This window comes from Cynocephalus volans, chromosome 2 (genome assembly GCF_027409185.1).
Source record: "Cynocephalus volans isolate mCynVol1 chromosome 2, mCynVol1.pri, whole genome shotgun sequence".
Lineage (NCBI taxonomy): Eukaryota > Metazoa > Chordata > Mammalia > Dermoptera > Cynocephalidae > Cynocephalus > Cynocephalus volans.
In genome coordinates this window covers 225,637,500-225,656,140 of record NC_084461.1, presented here as the reverse complement: position 1 = coordinate 225,656,140, position 18,641 = coordinate 225,637,500, and the positions used below count along the sequence as shown (strand labels likewise).

The window sequence follows — 18,641 nt, the reverse complement described above, 5'->3', positions numbered from 1 at the left end:
TCTCATATTTAAACCTAAATAAATGATACCTCTCCGTCTTTATAAAGACTCCAATGAGGAATTGTTCACAAGAGAAGTATTTGGAGTTGTTCCCAAGGACATTTTGAACGAGAAAATATTTATTGTTTAATTTTTCTTCTGCAGCACTAATGGAAGTGTGGATATTAGTCCCCAATTAACTCAAGGTGATTTCTAATGTGCTCCAGAGGACACTTTCTCAATAGCCTCTGAGTTATCCTGAGGCAGTCAGAGGGGCTGTGTGACGTTTCCGCACTGTTCCTTTATGCTCATGTTCGTTCCTTTTGAGCATAGCTAGATTGACTGGAATTTGCTGTGGCAAGACTTATGGTAGCAGCTTGGGAGGTAATCAGCCACTTGCTCATCTGTGGACAGAGATTTGCAGATGGAAAGTAGGAAGGGCGAAGGGAAGTCAGACTCTTCAGGGCTTCTCAGGAGGCCAGGGGCGAGTCCACTAAACTGATGAGCCTGGCTAGAGACGCCAGCTGCAAGGGCCCCATGACATTGAGGTCTGCATCCATCAGCTCTCTTGCTGTCAATGTGCCTCCACAGAGACCTCTGCCAGGCCCAACACTGGAGCCAGTGTTCCAGATGCCCACAAGAGGCCCCAACGGCAGAGTTCCGGGAAGCTGCCCAGCTCTGCCCAGACCCTCCTAGCTTACCTGCTTCTTTGGCCTCTGTTTTTACTCACCCAGGATGGAACTTCTGACATCTACAGTTTAGCTGAATCTAGTTCTTATCCTTCCATTGCTCCTTGTCTTTGAGGTCTCTGCTGACTTCTTGGCTTTAAGAATTGAAAGCCTACTTAGAGATCATCTGTGGCCAACTGCCCACCTAACCACCGACTCTCCTTCAAGCCATTTAGCCAAGCAGTGGTCTGACCTCTGCCTGTCCAACACCAGGGACTGGATGGAGCCCACCCCTTCCTGGCAGACTCCTCCATTGGAACGGAGTGTTCTTGAACATGGGGCAATCTGTCTATTTGTCTTCTAGTCTTGTTCACATGTGGATGCAGTGCTTTACATAGCACCCTACCCAAGATTTCTCTTCTACAGAATATTTATTCAGTTTTTCCTCCTATGGACAGGAGTTCAGGCCCCTTACTATCCTGGTTGCCGTGTTCCTGCCACACTGAAAATGTGATGCCTTGAGGGGACTATCATTCTCCAGATGTCACCTGGTCTGACCATAGCAGAACTCAGAGGGGTTTCTCCTCCCTTATTCTAATTTTTATGCATCTCTTTATACAACCCAAGGTCCTCAGTAGCTTTTCTGACAACCATATCTCACTGTTAGCTTATATTGAGCTTTTAACTAATTATAACTCTTAATCCTGCTTTGTTCAACTTATTCTTAATCTGTTTCTCTCCATTCTGTGAAATCAAATGATTTTTTGAACCAAGGGGAGGTCTTTACATTTTATAATTGTTAATTGTCTTAACAATTTTCCATGACACCAGCTTGCTGAGGTTTTTTAGAATGTCAGTGCTTATTTCCACCTTTGCTATCCCTCTTAGCTCTGTAAAAGCACTAGGTGCACCTTTGGTGTTTTAATGTCATCAAAAACAACACACAAAGCACAATGATTAAGAGAGTGAATTCTGGAGTCACATTGTTCGGTTTTGGATCTTGGCCCTAGCACTGACTAACTAACTCTACCTGGCTCTCAGGAAAGTCACCTGACCTCACTGTGCCTCAGTTTCCTACTCTGGAAAGTAATTATAATACTCATTTCTAAGTTGTTTCAAACATCTACTGCTGCACTACAAAACCCCATAACTTGGTGTTTACAAAACAGTGATCTGTTATTTCTCACGATCCTGTGGCAGGGCTCAGCAGGTAGTTCTTCTGCTCCATACCGCGTGGTCCAAAATTACTCACACAGCTGCAGTCAGGGGCAGCTGGGCTGAGCTAGATGGTCCAAGAAGGCCTCACTCATCTGTCTGGGCCATGTGGGCTCTCTTTCTCCTCCATGTGTCTCCTTGTCATTCTGTGGTCTGCCCAAGCATTTTTATAGCAAGGTGATGGCTTCCTAGAGCCAAAGAAGAAACTGTCTGGCTTCTTCTATTGGCCAAATAGTCACAAAGGCAGTTCAAGTGCAAGAGGAGGGGAAGTAGACTCTACTTGCTGCTGGGAGAAGGGGCACTCATGTAGAGAGGGGACGGATGGGTGGCAGCCGGCTTTGGAGAGTATCTACCACATCTTTTATGGGGTTGCTGTGGGAATTAAAGCAAATTAATACATGCAAAGCACTTAGAACAGAGCCTGGTTCATAATACTTATAATAATTAGTTTTATTTAGAACAAGCTGTCATGCTCATGGAAGTAAGGCAGAGGCAAGATCAGAGTCATGCCACTTCTGACTAGACTTCTCTGTTTGATTGAGTCAGATTCTTTGCTAAACTTTCACTGGGTACAGTTCCACTGCAAGGAGAAGGCCACTGCCAAGATATCTCCTATATACTTACTCTTATGAGAGTCCTATAAGGTAGATGTGGTTATCTCATCTTACAAAGAGGAAACTGAGACTCAGAGGGTGTCACTAGCTGGCAAGCCATGAAGCCAGAGTCCAGACATCTGCCATTTTTCTCTATCATGTGGGACTCTGTAACATGAGTTGCTTAAGTTCAGACACCAGGTGTCCATGGCAGGCTGCCACCCACTGGTCTGGAACCCTAATTGACAAAATGCAAGGAAGACCACCCAAGGAACGAGCGCGCGCTCTCTCTCTCTCTCTCTCTCTCTCTCTCTCTCTCTCTCTCTCTCTCTCTCTCTCTCTCTCTCTCTCTCTCTCTCTCTCTCTCTCTCTCTCTCGACTGCACCATTTTCCCCCCCTTGATGTGCAAATTTGGTAAACAATAGCCCATGGAAAGGGAGAACTGTTTGCAGGCTGAAACATACCCTGTGACCCTCAAACTATGGGATCGGATGATGTTTCTTTCTTCCCCCGAGGTTTCCTCTTTCTTAAAGATTTCTGGTTTCTGGTTTTCTGATATTAATGTTCACTCCCAGAAGTGCATCTGCTCTCCCATCTATCTTGTCTTCCTCCTCCCAATCCCAAGCTTTTACTCTAAATTAAATCATACTTAAATCAACCTTTTACTGCTTCTTACTGCTCAGCTTCCCATCACTTATTCTCCCAGAAAAAAACAAAACAAAAACCCAGCCTGCTCTTAAAGTGATTTGTAAATTGCTTCTGCTACAACCTATAGCTGCCAGATTCAAGGCTGTAGATTCAAGACTCCTCTCACATTCTCTCCCCTACTTCCTCCGACACCCCAACCCCTTTGTTCCAGCATGGCAGGGGTTTTCTTGGCCTCACCTAATGTTAGGACAACAAGCCTTTCTGCCTCCAGCCTGGCCCTCTCCAGCCTTGCTTGTGCTGTTGCAGGATGATTTCCCTCCCAGAGCTCTGATGGACAAGTCTTAGCCCCTCCAACCTCCACAGACACCCCCAACACTGCCAACAGAATCAGGACCCAGCTCCTGGTGTGGCACCCAAACCCCTTCCCATCGGCTTCCAGCCCCACATCTGCGGTTTGTGTTCCTGCCTATAGGATGAGCCTTGCACCCTATAATTCAGAGGCTCCTCCTTAGGTCTGTGCTGCTGGACACACAATGTCCATGACCCTCACCCTGTCCCTACATTCACTTCAAACACCTCTGAGCTCCTCCAATGTGCAGTGATCCTGCAGAGGCCAGCGTGGGTGCAATGGCTCTGGACCCTTTGCCTGGTCCCTCTCATCCCTTTTCTGTTTATCTGAAGAAGAATCATCTAAGGCTGAGGCTCTGTCACATCCCTCTTGTGATTTTAGTTTTCTTTTTCTTTGTTTACATTTTTAAAAATTAAAAAATATGGACTTAAATGAATATAGTCTCACTGTGAGAAATTACAATACATGACGTCAAGCTGACATTATCACCAGTTCACTCTCCACGCCCTGCCCACAGCCCTGCCCCATGGCTTTGATTTGTCTTATTTGTATTTTCTAAATCCCCAGAATAAGTCATTTCAGTTTTATTTCACTTATTTTTAAAACTAAGGTTATACCTGCACTTAGTTTAAAGAATCAAATAGTTCCACGTGGCTTGTTATGAGACAGTAATTTCCTCCTCCACCACTGCCTCGATCTGTCACACTTTGCTGCTCTGTCGGGTGAGGTTTTTTCTTTTTCTTTTTTGGATATTTATTTCTAAATAACATGCTTATATCACTACTTCTTGATTTTAAGTTTTAGGTATCATCCATGGAATTCCCAGCATGGAAGCTGGGATGCTGCTTTGTACCAGCCCTGCGCCGCCTTGCTGAACCCTGGTCCTGCTGTTACTCAGCGCGCACTCACACCCTGCTCCCGAGCTGGGAGGCTTGTCTGAGCGCCTCTCTGATGATTCCTTTCCCTTCATGTCTCTCTCCTCGACCCCTTCTCTTCAAAAATTGAATTGTCTCTCTTATTTTCTTCTCTGTTATTTTTCTCTTCTTCCTGAGAGTGTCAAGTTTTTCATCCAACCCTTCTTTTCAGGTTTTTTAAAAAACTTTTAATATTTTATCTCTCATTTCTGGGGGATGGTTTCTTGTCTGTTCCATTTTAATAGTCCCTCTCTGAGGATGTTAAAGATAGTTTTATATATAAGTTTTCTTCTCCCTACATAGTTTCTCTTGCCTCCAACTTGCTTTTCTTTTCTTTTTTTTTTTTGTCTTTTTCGTGACCGGTGCTCAGCCAGTGAGTGCACCGGCCATTCCTATATAGGATCCGAACCCGTGGCGGGAGCGTCGCCGCGCTCCCAGTGCCGCACTCTCCCAAGTGTGCCACGGGCTCAGCCCTCCAACTTGCTTTTCTTTCCCTTCTGTTTTGTCTCTGTCCTTCACATGAGCTTTGCGCTTAAATGTCTGGTGACCCAGGCCCTTGACACCTTCCTGGGAAGGATTCTCTACAGAGCTGACTGGAAGGTGTATGAGGGGAAGGAGGGCAGCTGTTTCCATGGCAGGCACACAGAGGGGCATCCACCCAGGCTATTTTGTTGGGGAACTCCTGAAAGTTCTTCAGTTTCTTTCCTGGGGGCTACTCCTGAAGGCTGGGGCCTGGGAATCAAATGTGGATGAAGACTGGGGGGCTAAGTAACCGGTCTGCACGTTGACTTTCACCTAACCCTCCTGTGTGCAGTATGGGACTCCCTCAAGTGCTGGGCCAGCATCCCCAGCCTGAAGTGCCTCTTGCTTACCCTCCCCAGGGAATAAAACTCCAGTCTTACGCCTGAGTGGGGCAGGGCAGTCACCTCTTGGCACTAGGTTGTTCAGAAGATCTGAGATCTAATTGCTTTTCAAACTTTCAACCAGTGCTCCTGTGTTTAGCTTCTCTTTTGCCCTCATTTCCAGAGATATCTAGTCCTGCCAGTTCCCAAGTCTTTGGGGAGTTCTGCTTTGCAAACCAGACAGCTTCTTGCTCTCTGCAGTGCTGGCTTGAAATTTAACTCTCTAGGGTTGGCTAAATAAGTCAACTGCCTCTCCACCCATCTGCTTTCCGGAATAAGCATGCTGTCTTCCCTCCTGTTCTTTCCATCTAGGTGGGCTCACACCTTCAAAAACATCCCTTTAGTGCTATTGGAGGAGCCAAAAGTGATTTTTAGATCTGTCGTCCTTAACTAGAAGTTTTAATTGAGTTTTGATTTTCTTATTAACTAGGGAGGTATTATGAGGGGTGTGTGTGTTTTATTCCCACGTGTGAGATCTTGTTCTCTTTTGCATGCCAACTCTCATGCAGTATCATTTTGTTATTGATTTTTGTCTTTTTTTTGCACTATTGTCAGTGAATGTCTCTACAATTTCATTTTTTGAAAGAAGTTGTTTTCCAAAAAAAGAGAAAACAATTAGTATTCTTTGTTTCTTTGTTTATATGTTCTTTAAAGCTACGTCATAAGGAGCATAAAAGTTCATTACTGCTCTATTTTCTCAGTAGATTATTATCTATATTATTATGACATATAGCTCCGTGTTCCCCCTTGTTCTTATCACCTTGAGTCCTATTTTCTTTAATGTTGCTAAATCTACTTTCTTTTCTCACAAGCTGGTTTATCTTTTTTTCATTCTTTTATTTTTCAGCCTTTTTGTCTATTCCACTCTCTTTTTTAGACCCAATATCACACTTTCTATCTTTTAAGAGATAGATGAATCTGTCTGGCTGTCATAATAAATATGAATAGATTGGATGCATCTGATACCCAAAATGTTTGTACCTACTCTTGCCATCCTACTTATTTTTTGTTTTTTACTTATCTTTCTCTCTTGTTTTTTTCTCTCCATTTGTTGGATTTATCATATTTAATTTGTCAACATTTTTTCTGTCTTATGTTTTGGAAGTTATACTTTCTATTTCTATTCTATTCCATTTCTATCAAAGCCAAGAAACCCACCAGTAAAGGATTGAGATAACTAAACTTAACATGAGTCCTCAAACTGTGAAAATGGACCAGACTGGTCATCAAAGAATGTGGCAGGAGTTTTCATGGCTCGAGAAACATTTCAAGCAGAAGCTAAAAACCACTAAGGTGAAAAAACCTGGAATCCTTTATTAGTGAAACCATAGGGCCTGTCTGCCAGAAACCCTCAGGGACATGTCCAGGAAGAGCTGGAGGGCAGGGCATGCTGTCAGGATCTTTCCACCTGAGCTTGTGCAAGTCACTGCCTCTTTCTCCATCTTCCATATTCCTCGTCTCCATGCTCTCTGTCCTCTGCTGACTCTCCACAGTGAGTAGGGGAGGGGGGATATGGCTTTGGAGAGAGCACAAGGAGCGTGGGCTGAGAGCGATGCTCATCATGGTTGTAGCTCTGGGCAGCATCAAGGGTGGCTAGACACCCCTCTTCTCGACAATTACATCTGCTGGTGCAGGCCATATGACGGGGGGTGCTGGCCGCCTGGACTCTCTGTCACTGTGAACAGTGAGCAGGGCATATTTTTCCAGGAACAAGATATTGCAAATTACTCTATTACATGTAGTTCATGCAATTAAACAGAAATTTGTGGGGGTATTTTGCCAGCAGCCATGAAAATTTGAGATCATATTGTATAAACTAAATGAGTCAAATCTGACCAATAGTTGCTTTGAGATTGGGAATCTGTGCAAAAGGGCTTCTGTAAGAGTCAGACTTTGTTAGGGATGGAGAATAGTTTCCCGTGAGGCTTTGGGAGTGCCAGCCAGTCCCAGGAGGCTGCAAGAGCCCTGGGCATTGCTGGGATCTGTTGGGAGATGCTGGCTCTTTTTAGAGCTCCAACTTGCTGCCTGGCAGTGAATGCCCTTGTCTGGTCTGAGTGGACTTAGGGCTGCTCTTGTGTCCAAGCCAGTAATGTGGGATGTCGGAGCCTCCAATTTATTAGCTGTTTCCACTAGAATCTGTTGGGGTCTGGAAAAGGTGGCAGGGGAGGGAAAGAAGTGTCTGGTTAAGGAATTCAGGGAGATGGAGGTTCTTTATGGAGCCAGCTGATAGGTGACAGACTCCTGGGCCAGGTCAGGGCGCACCATGAGAAATTCGCGGGGATGCCTGTGGCAGAGGAGGCTCCATCCATATGCAGCCTGGGTGACCTCAGGGTCATTAGCACCTGGGCTCACCCAGCATCACCATGCAGAGCTCCCTGAAGGCAGTGCTGTGGGCTGCAGAGCTCCCCGAAGGCAGTGCTGTGGGCTGGGCCAGAACTGGGCAGTGGGGCCCCAGGCAGGATTCTGAAACGCTGGGGACCCTGGCAACTTCAGTCATAGTCATCAGAGTGTCTGGTCACCTGGTCAGCCAGGAAAGCCAAGACACCCTTGAAGGGCCAAGGCTGGTCTTCAACACAAAATGCAGAGGCCAGAAGGAAAATGGCTGTGGGCAACCAGAGGCATAGCGCCAGCCTGGGGTGGCCGTGGGGGCAGTGCCAGTGGCAGCAAGGCCAGGGCAAGCGCTGGGGAGCATGCGGGCTCTGATTCAGAACCCAGTGCGCTGAGATTTGCACACGGTTATGTATCTTACACAATTTAATCCCTAGCGCATCCCTCTGATGTAGGTAATACTGTCTCATTTTACAAATGATAAAACCTAAAGTAAAAAAAAAAATTAAGTGATTGTCCCAAGTGGTGCAGCTACCATGCTAGATCTAACCAGATCTACCTGACTCCTGAAAAGAAAGCTCCTGTCTGTTCCACTTGACCTCTCTGAGTTCTTTTCCTTCCTTATAAAACCAAGGAGGTTGGACAACATCACATTTTCCTAAACTTTAGTTTAGACCCACCTTCGTGACTTTTGTCAACGCCCTTTCCTCTGTGCTCTTGTTTATAAAAGTTTTCTTTAAGCAGTCTCACTTTTTAATTTTATTGTGGTCAAACATAAAGTTTACCATTTTAACCATTTTTAAGTGTATAGTTTAGTGGCATTAAGTACATTCACGTTGCTATGCTACACGTTTTGTTTTTAATGTAGACATATTTTAGAAAGACAAACTCGGTGTCACTATCATGAATGGAAACCAGAATGACTTTCCATAAACAGAGGTAACCGTAGAATAAATACAGTGACAGCAGAGAGTCATTAATCACAGCCAATTCCTGTTGCCACCAACGGCTCTGAGACGAGGCCTGCTCTCTCTCCACCCCACCCCCCATATTTTTCTAAAGGGAGGGTCACAAGTGTTGGAGAAGTCTTCAAGATGTGCTCATACAGAACTGACACTTCGGCCTTGACATGCTCAGAAGAATTAGAGAGGAGCGAAAGGGGCGTTTTCTCCTCATGAACTTGACATCAGCCCGTGCTGTGCCCGAGTACCCCCGCACACCATGCCCGTTACCGAGTCCCCTCTCTGCCCCCACACCATGGGAACTGTGCACAAGGCTCCTGTGCACCAAGGCTCTGTGTCTCCTGACCCCAAACAAGGGGATCTGACGTCTCCTTCCGAGCATCCTCTGGGACAAGTCCTTTAAGTTCCTTTCCCCATTTTCCCCAAAAGATATCTGTAGTGGATTGAATTACGTCCCCTCCAAAACTCCCTGAAGCTTGAATTGTATCCCTCAAGTTTACACGTTAGAAACTTAGCCCCCACTGTGACTGTTAAAGAGGGTGGGAAATCCTATTATGGTAATTGTAAGGTGGGGCCTTGAAGAGGTGATGGGATTGCAGGACCGTGCAGTAGTGAATGGATTAAAAATGGTGGTCAGGGGTGTGGTTCTGAGGGCTTTAAAAGAAGAGGACAGTCTGTCTCTCTTGCTCTCTCTGCTCTCTCTGCTTCTACCATCTTGTAATGTGAGACCCCTGGGTCACTGTCACCACCACCAGATGGACTTTGGACTTCTCAGCCTCAGCAACTGTGAGCAATAAATTTCGTTTTTCTTTATAAATCACCCAGTTCCGTGTATTTTGTTATAAGCAACAAAAATGGACTAATACAATATCCTTTCTCTCTCTAAGCCCATCACAAAGATTAGCTCGCCCAAGTCCCACAAACCCAGCCTTCTTCGATGTGGTATGCAGAGCATTTTGTTACAACATTTGTGTGGTCCCGCTGTGACAGGGCACACGTGATGGACCAAGTAATAGCTGTCTGAGAGAGCAAACTTAGTGCAATGTGGGTGGAAAGGCAGACATTTGGAGCCTCTGAGGTGGGTCTTACAGTGCTGGGGAGAAAGAGAAGGCCTCCGGCGAGCCCCATTGCAGAGGCTCCAGACCCAGGCCTTCACAGTTTGAGGGGAGATTTGTCAGGGGACCCACTGTCCTAGATGATGGAAGTAAAAAAAATGTGTGCACGTGTGTCCTTCTTGGAGACACTGAGGGGCCGAGAAGAACATGGGCAGAGCTGTTTTCTCAAACTGTGCAGGGATGTTCTCTATCGACATAGGAAGCATTTTCCTTACAGAAGCTGTGGATGTGTTTCAGTAAAACAGGCTGTGATCCAGGAACACGGGAACAGAGAATACAGATTACTTTGGAAATCCTGGTGAAATGTCACTGTGGCTGGAGTCAGTGGCTCAGTGCTGAGGGGCGGAGGTCCTAAGGAGAGGGTCTCCTGCCTTACCCACCCGACCCCACCCCAGGCATAGTTTATCCTCCCTCGCAGCCCTGGCAAGATGCCCACAGGACACAGGACACGCGCTTCTCACCTGGGGCTTGGTGTCATCTTTGTCCTTGTAGTAGAAAAGCTGATCTCCACGCAGCACGAACCAGCGCTGCTGCCAGTTCTTCATGATGCTCCTCTGCTTCCTCAGCCAGCCCGCCTTCAGCACGGGGCCCGGCCTGCGCGGGCATGGTGGCCGCCCGGGGCTCCGGCTCTGCTCCCCCATCACCAGGCTTTTGGAGCGGGCTGGAAGCCAAGAACACACACTGTGAGCATGAAGACTGGCATGCTGCTGTCAGTTCTTGTCCTGTCCTGGCATCCTGGCTGTCCTGTGACCCAGGCCTAGGGACCTCAGCCAGCAGGGTGAGCACACACTGGGCCCAGTTCCCTTGGGCTTGAAGGGGCATGGGCTGCAGCACCTCTGCAGCAGCAGCTCAAGGTTATCCATGTGGGATGGGTGGACGTCCTGCTTGTCTGGTTAGTGTCTGCTCTGTCTCTGAGATCCTAGGTTTTCCATTTTTTCAGGTTTGTTCATCCAAGCATTCATTCACCCATGCTTTTTTCTTTCCTTCCTCCCTTCCTTCCATCCATGCTTCCATCCACCTATCCACCCATCCACCCACTCATCACCCATCCACACATCCACCCATCCACCCACCCATCCACCTGCCCACCCATCCATCCATCCACCCACCCATCCATCCATTCCTTTGACACCTCATTCATTTACTAATTCAGTCAGTATTTATTGAGTACCTGCTATGTACCAGGAACTGTTTCAGTTACTGGGGATAACACAGTGAAATAAAAAACAGATAAAAATCTGGGTCCCCCTGGAGTTCACATTCTAGCAGGGTTCCTGTTACTCAGACCCAAAGGGAGCCAGCCCCATGTGGATCCCCTCCTTTTTTTCTGCTTGGTCCCTTTCCTCTGGAGGCATCAGGTCTGACACCACTGTCCAGACCCCGCAGAGCCACCCTGCTGCTTCCCCGGGGCCATCCTGCACGTGGGCCTGGATAGAAGGACCTCTGCTTCAGCTGTTTGTTGCAGCTTGTTGGTGGCTCCTTGGCAGGGCAAAGGGTTTGTCATTCCTACTTCAGAGCCTTCTACACAGTGCCTGTTTACCCTGCAGGGTCCTTCTTCTCCCCAGTAAATCCCACTGACTAGCACTCTGCCAGGGCTGGCACTGCCCTTCACAGGGGTGACAGTTCTTGTCCCCTCCCCCCCTTTTCGTTCCCTCTTCTTCTCTCTCCTCTGTTCCTGGGGGAGCTCCTCTACCCTCCTTGTCCAGTAACAAGGATATTGCTGCAGTGGTTGCTAGGAGGGCCATCTCGGACTCTGGAGAAACAATTCTGAGTTTAAATGTAATCGCACGTGTAATTCTCAGACCACAGATCCCAACTTCTGATTGGAACTCATGGTCCCTGTGGCCCACAGTTCTCACACTGTACTGTGATTGTGTGTGTGTAAGCTCTTCTGGTTACACTGGTGACCACAGTTCCCTAAGCCTGGCCTACCCTTCACCCATGCTGTCCCACTTGCCTGGACCTTTCTTCCATCCCTCTCTCACGCCACCCCTGGCTTTGGCTGCATGGTGAGCTTCTTCAAGACCCAACTCACATGGTATCTCCTTCATGGAACCTTCCTTCTGGATCTCCACCAGTCATTTCCTCCACTACAAGGACAAGTGGCCATGGGTGGAAATCATCTGCTCCTCTGGACTGAGAAGTGGAGGCAGGAAATGATATATTACCCAGTTTTATATGTGTGGTCCTCACCACCATGTGGGGCAGGGAGTGGATCTAAGTCATGGTGGTCAAACATCACAGGGTACTTAGGGTTACTCTTAGTGGTAGGTACCTGTGGTAGGTACCTTAGTGGTAGGGTACCTCTGCATCTTAACATGGTATTAAACGTAATGTGACACTCAGCTGTGATCCAAGGAGACCATGCAGCCTACTCGTTCCTGGCTTTGCTTCAGGTGTCACGCCCACTTCAAATGTGCCAGCCTCACCTGCCTGTGTTTTGGTCCAGAGAGGAAGTGGGCTGTGTCTACGCTCGCCCAGCACACTGCAGCAGGACAGGTGATCCCTGAGGGCAGTGGGCTTTTCTAGAGGCCAAGGGAAAGGCAAATCAGAGAGTCAAGCCTGGACTGCTTCTGGAGCCTGGCAGCACCCCACACCTGGAGTTGAGCTTCCCTTGTTGGTGCATTTCAGACTGATCTGTGCCTTTGTCCCCACCTCTCTGCTGGGCCTAGTCCCCTTGCTTGTGGTTGCACGATTACAGTGTACGTCCCCCTTTAGTTTTTAAGGCAGTTTACCATCCCTGTGTGCAAATGGAGGACTCCCACATAGCTGGGCATTTGCACTCTTTCCAGTGTTAGTGATTTAATTAAAGAGACAGTGGGGTCCAGGTGAAGAAATGCAGGCTTTGGACTAAGGATGGGTTTGGATTGTCTACAGCTCTGTGAACTCTCTGTGCCTCAGTGTGCTGATAAGCAAACTGGGCCCATAGGGGATGACAATACCTCACTCTGCAGGGAGAGTTGGAGGAGGGGAGACAGAGTGCCTGGTAACTGGTTACTATGGAGATGATGACTATTATAGTGGAAACGGTACAGTGTACGTCTCCATGTAGAATTTGTCCCCTGAAGCTGGGCTCCAGCAGCAGGCTCACAGGGCAGAAGGATGGACCTTTCTGGGGCCTCTAGCTCTTTAGATGTCATTACACACTGCCTTCTAAAAACGGTCTGTGATACATTGCCCTGCACAATTGTACCAGGGTACCGCTTCCCTACACCACCATGAAATATTATACTTTGAATATTCCCACTCCATAATTTAGCAGGTGTAAAGTGACACTTAGTTATTGCCTTAGGTCACCCTGTCGTTGGATCATTAATCAGGTGGGACACCTTTGCAGAGGCTTCTACTAATCGTATGAAACGTCTACTCACTCCTTTTGCCCACTTCACCGATTGCCCCTGGCGGGAGGAGCGGCTGGAACCTTGAAGGTCCCTCAGGCCCTCTTCCCCTCTCTACATGAGCCTGAGCCAGAAGTCTTCCTGCAGTGCTGGAAAGGCTGCCCCTTCATTTCCAGGTACCCGTGGCACTGTGTCAGGCTTCTGTGCTGCACAGCCCCGGCCATTCTGCAACCACAGCCGCCCTGCAGGGAGGACATGGACTTGGGAGAAACGCCCTGCCCGGGCAAGGCTGGGCTGAGCCGCTCATGAGGCAGGTGGGGCTTGTGCCCAATGGGACCCAATGGCATTAGGAGGGGCCCTTCTTCTGCCAGGGCTGTCCCCTCTCCTGCCCCTCCATCCCTCCTCTCATCTTGAGCCATCAAGGGGCTGGAGCAGGGCTGAATTCCACTGACACTCACCGATCCCTTTCCAGGGTGAGGGGCTGTGTCAAGCCCTGGGAACATGGAGATGATGCACAAGTTGAAACAACAGTCACCCTGGCCCCAGATGCTGGTGGAGTCTGAGAGAGGACCGAGAGAAGAGAGGGGAGAGGTATGTCCCTTTGATTACTGAGTTTTCTTCTCTGGGTCTCGATTTGCTCATCTCTAAAATTCCCTTAACAGGTCAAGAATCAATGGTAAACTTAAGTCACCAGTACATGGGCTTTTGTTCTTTAATTGCCTGAGATTTCTGACTTGAGACGTGGCAGACAGTGGTGCCCCTGTGGGTGAGGCTTCCCAGCAGCGGGTGGCTCGACTCAGGCCTCCACTGTCTATTGTCATAGTCTCCTTTTCCTCTTCTTGGGGAATCTGCAAGGGATGCTGAGAACCTTCTGCCCTCCACAGATGTTTGCAGAGCGCCTTCTGGGTCTTTGGTAGGACCACATCCCTGGTTTCTCCTATCTTCTATTAAATCTCTGGTTTCTTCTCTTCTACAACAAGAGAAGGGCTTGAAGCTGGCTTATTCAATGAGATGACAGTGCTGCTAGACTGGAACACACCTGCCCTTCCTTCCACAACCCCCAAAGCATCCTGTGTGGGGCTGGCACATAGTAGGACCTCAACAAAACCTTGGTGACTCATCAGCACAGGCCAACTCCCCTGAGTGCCACTCAGCCCTCTGCCTCAGTGCTGGGCAATGTCTGCGGAGGTGCCCAATCCAGGTGCGTTGGCCCCATGAAGGCAGAGTTTTCTGGGTGCAGGACCATGGACACTGAGCCCAGCACACTTGTGCAGGAAATGACTGTGGGGCTGACTGCGTGACTGGCCTGCAGGTCACTCGACATGGCAAGACAAAGAAGAAGGGCATGTTTTGTGTCCTGATTCCCAAGCCCTGGGTACCAGCCCTCCTGAGGGCTGCAGGTAAAGATGGACCAGGCAAGGGGAGCCACGTTCACTGGGGAAAGGGTGCCGGCCCACCCTCAGGCAGGAAGCTACATCTGGTCTCATTTCGGCAGATACAGGCATCCCTGAGTGTCCCACCTGTCACCCCTCACCCCCTTCTGGAGAAGAAAGGCCAAGTATGCTCCTCCCACCAGGGAGGCACTTCCTACAGCTGCTACTTAAGCTGCCAAACCAGCCCAGATTTTTCCCCAGCTGATCAGTCACACGGATATTACTTATAAGGCCGACTGAGCTTCCTGAAAGGAAAATAATCATTGCTATGATTAATTAATAACCACCGTTCCTGTCCTCAGCACTTCCTTTAATCAATTTATTTGGTCTGTAAATGTTCAAACTAAGGCTTCAAGTCAAACAGCTCTGGCATTCCAAGCCTCCAGAACCGATTTGGGTTGTGGGAGAGGCCCCAGGAGCAGGTCCAGGGCAAGCCTGTGACCCAGGGGTGGGGTGCCCTGGGCCCTCCTCAGAGTCAGGGCTCTTCCGCTCACAAGCTCCATCGTTCATTCATCCATGCAGTCATTCCACATCCATGGGGCTCCTGCAGGCATAGCACAGAATCCTGAGTTGGTGATGTTGCCCTGAGGAGCCCCCAGTCTGGCGGGGGAAATAATCACAATCCGCCTCCACACAGGGTGAAAGCGCCACAGGTTCCAGGAGCTGCTGGAAAGAAGGTGCAGGCCTTTCCACGCCAGACGTCTGCAGAGCCACCCGGAGGAGAGAGCCCTGGCCAGGCCCTGAAGGACGACCAGCATGAGGGCTGGCCACGGGGGAGGTGGGGCTCAGCTGGGGTGGCAGTGGCTACCTCCTGGCTCACAGGAGCGCATGTGTCAGGTCACACCATCACCTTCTCTCGCTTACGAGCACGTCCTGAGAGGGCAGCCCCCAGCCTGCCCGTCCTTCCTCAGCCCCCAGGCTGTCCCCACCAGCCCCTTGCATTTAGAGATTTTTGCTTCTCCTGATCAAATCCAACAGCCTGGTTCTGGTTCTCAGCCTCCGAGACCCCTTGGTGGCTCCGACTCTGTTAATCACCCTCTCCTTCTGGAAGATCTTTCTTCCTCCTGCTGTGCAGAGCCCAACTGCCCGCGTCTACACCCCGGTCTCTCACTGCCTGCCTGGTCTGTTTTTGGCCTTGCCTTCCTCTGTCTTCCCTGAAATCCCTGCTGTCGCCCAGCGCTGTCCCAGCTGCCCTCTGTCCCATCATGAGTCCCAGGTGTTTATTTCTACGATGTCACATGGTTGCCTGGGCCTGCTTCCTAATGCAATGCCTGCACGTCTCTCCCAAACCTGCTCCTCCTCCCCCTTTTCATCCAGGGCTCCACAACCAACCCGTCTTGACAGCCTGGAGTTGTCCCCGCAGATCCCTCCCCTGCATGCCCCGGTCAGCGGTCAGCTAGCTTCCAAGCCCGGAGACTCTCCTCTGCACTCTCTCCCTCCTCACTCCCCTCTGCTGAATCAGTTCAAACACAACTGTCCCTTGTCTGGGCTACTTCCTGACTCGTAGCTCCTGCTCTTCACAAGATTTTCCAAAATACATGGGCAGCTGTCATGGAAATCTTGCTAAATACGGGTCTAGAAATCCTGCTCCTTTTTGCAAAAGTAGTTGTGGTATTTACTACATGCAGAGTGAATCCACTATAGGCTGGCAGCCACCCTGCTGTCATGCCACAGTGCCATTGTGACGTCACCATGCCCCTCGCCATCTGCCCAGGCCATGGCGGCTGAGGTATGTGCATGTAACACGCACCTGGGGTGCTCAGACACACCATCGCCGCTGCTGTTGAACCAGAACTTCTGGGAAGGACCGAGAGTCCGGGCTGTGAAGCAGCCCGCATGAGCCTGATACAATCACCGCCCTGGTCTCCAGCCCCTCCGGACACCTGCCCACCGCGATGGCCTTCTGCTCATCCTTAGTCAGTACTGCCCCTTGTTCCTGGTGTGGACCCAGTGTTTCCACCTCCAGGTGGCCCTCCCAGAGTCACTCCACTGAAATTCTTCTCTTTTCACTTCAATTACACCTTTAAAATAGTGTGAATAACAGCCAGCATATAATATTGTCGTTTGTGCATGTAACTTCCTCTCCCCAGACTGAGGACCCCAGGCAGCAAGGAGTGTCGTGTTCTTCTCTGTACACTGAGGGCTGGCCATGGCATGCCTTTGAATCTACGGAATGATGGTGTCTGAAGAGCATCTGCCTGGAACAGAGAGGGAGGGTGGGCTGGCATAGGGTGGACCAGCCCGGAGCTGTCAGCGACCCAACTCCTTCCTGGGGAGCTCTGTGTGTGCATGCATGTGTGCATGTGTGTGTGCATGCATCTATGCAGGTGTGTGAGAGAGAGTGCAAACCAGTTTGAAGTGATCCTAAGTTGGGAATCTGGGGTCTCCACCCAGGTGGTCTGTTCACAGAGGAGGGAGACCCTGAGGCAAGGGCCTATAGGCTCGCTGGGAGCCTGGAGGCCTGAGATCCTCTCAGGGAAGTCGGGCTGCTAGGAAACCAGGGAAGCTGGTGGGACCAAGCTGGAGAGGAGAGGCAGAGGGTTTGAGGTGGGGGGTACACCTCTGGGACGTGTGAAGAGCAGGGGACATCCTGAGAGACATTCAGGAGGAGGGGTTGGTGACTGTGGGTATGCAGAGAGTGACAGAGAGACAGAGAGAGAGAGAGGTGTTGAGGTGCAGGGCATTGGCGAGTACACCTGGAACATGTTGGATCTTCAGTCTCTTCGACATCCAAGAGTGCATGTCCAGGAGAGAGTCAGGTGTGGCCCTGAGTGCGGGAGAGAGCCGGGGGGAGGGACAGCAACAGGGCAGGGCCCACAGTAAGAGGTGCTTGCTGAGTGGTTGTCAGAGCAACGACCATTAGTTCCTCTTCACCACATGCTTTCCTCGGGACTGAGCGCTCTACCTGAGTTATTCCACCTACTCCTGGGACAGGCGGTATTACCTCCGTTTACAGATGTGCACGCTGAGGTGTGGAGAGGCTGAAACAGTTGCCTGGGGCCACAACATCTGTTTACAACCTGGGTTTGCCTAACTTCAGGGCCTGCACCCTTAGCCCCTTCATGAAACTGCCACAGGCATCTGTGAGGTCTCCCAGCCAGCCTCCAGAGTGGAAAGGAGGGAGCTGAGGTGACAGCCCCGAGGAACTGGGCATAAAGGATGGGCAGAGTCAGAGCAGCCTGTGAAGGCACTGGGAGGAGCAGCCAGAGAGACAGAGAGACGAAGGAGCACCAGGGAGAGCATAAGCAGCTGCAGGAGACCCAGAGAGCGTGTGAGGAAGGCAGGGAGAGAAAGACTTACACCCACCCCCAGCGTGTCGCAGGTGGGGTGTGACCACAGCCGCCTTACAGAGAGAGGGTCTCAGGGTGAGTGGGAGGGGAGTGCAGCAAAAGAGCCTGGGGACCCTTTCTGCAATGTTTCCTGCGGGGAGGGCAGAGGATAAGGAAGGCCTCTGGAGGGGAACATGGAATGCAGGGGCAGGTGCCCGTCATTAATACAGGAGGGACCTGAGCATATTTAAATGCATTTTGACCTGCAGAGGCTGAGGCTATGGGTGGGGGTCAGGTGGGAAGATGAGGCAGAGCGGGAGCTTTCCAGGAAGTGGCAGGACAAGGAGCCTGAGCTCAGGTGGTGGTGGGCGTGAGCCTGGGACAGCCAGACGCCATCCTGGGCTGCGGCAGGAGGCAGGGAAGCATGGATGGAATGTGGGCAGGGGTCCTGCTCTGGGGCACTTGGACAGCGGGGTGTCAGGGAGCCTGCCTGTGCCCCACAGTGCTCTTTGGGTTCGGTCCTGACTGCACCCGCACTGCACCCTTCTATATGACTGTGGCCTTGGCTGCACCTGTGCCAGGGTGGCCACAAAGCCTTGGGTGGCCTGGCCCAGACCGTGCCGGCGACACTGAGCACTGCCTTCTGGCCCGTGAGTTCGCCCAGTGTCTGAGTGTCAGTAGACCTGGCTCTCGTTGTATTGTTCTGGTCCGGCCTTCCTGGAAAAGTGCAGGCAGAGGGAGTATGGCTTCCTCTCTGCGCCAGGAAGAAAGAAGAACCTCAGTGTGCACCCAGGGTGCGGCTGGGGGGGTGGGTGGGTAGTAGAGGGGATGGACGTGCACAAGGGCCAGAGCTGGGGCCAGGCAGGTGACATGAGTAATGTCACTTATTCCTCAGAATAACCCTGATTTCTCTAATATTCGGATTGAG

At 50.1% G+C, this 18,641-nt stretch overlaps 1 protein-coding gene across 1 annotated transcript in view; it reads right to left on the bottom strand.

The window, feature by feature from the left end:
- Window positions 1-16,163, bottom strand: part of ARHGAP22 (Rho GTPase activating protein 22) — a 144,229-nt gene extending 128,066 nt beyond the window's left edge. The window contains exons 1-3 of the mRNA XM_063087771.1: window positions 16,136-16,163; window positions 12,103-12,198; window positions 10,135-10,334 (exon numbers count right to left, since the gene is read on the bottom strand). Coding sequence (XP_062943841.1) covers window positions 10,135-10,334; window positions 12,103-12,198; window positions 16,136-16,163 — 324 coding nt within the window. The remainder of the gene's footprint in view (window positions 1-10,134; window positions 10,335-12,102; window positions 12,199-16,135) is intronic.
- Window positions 16,164-18,641: the final 2,478 nt, after the last annotated feature.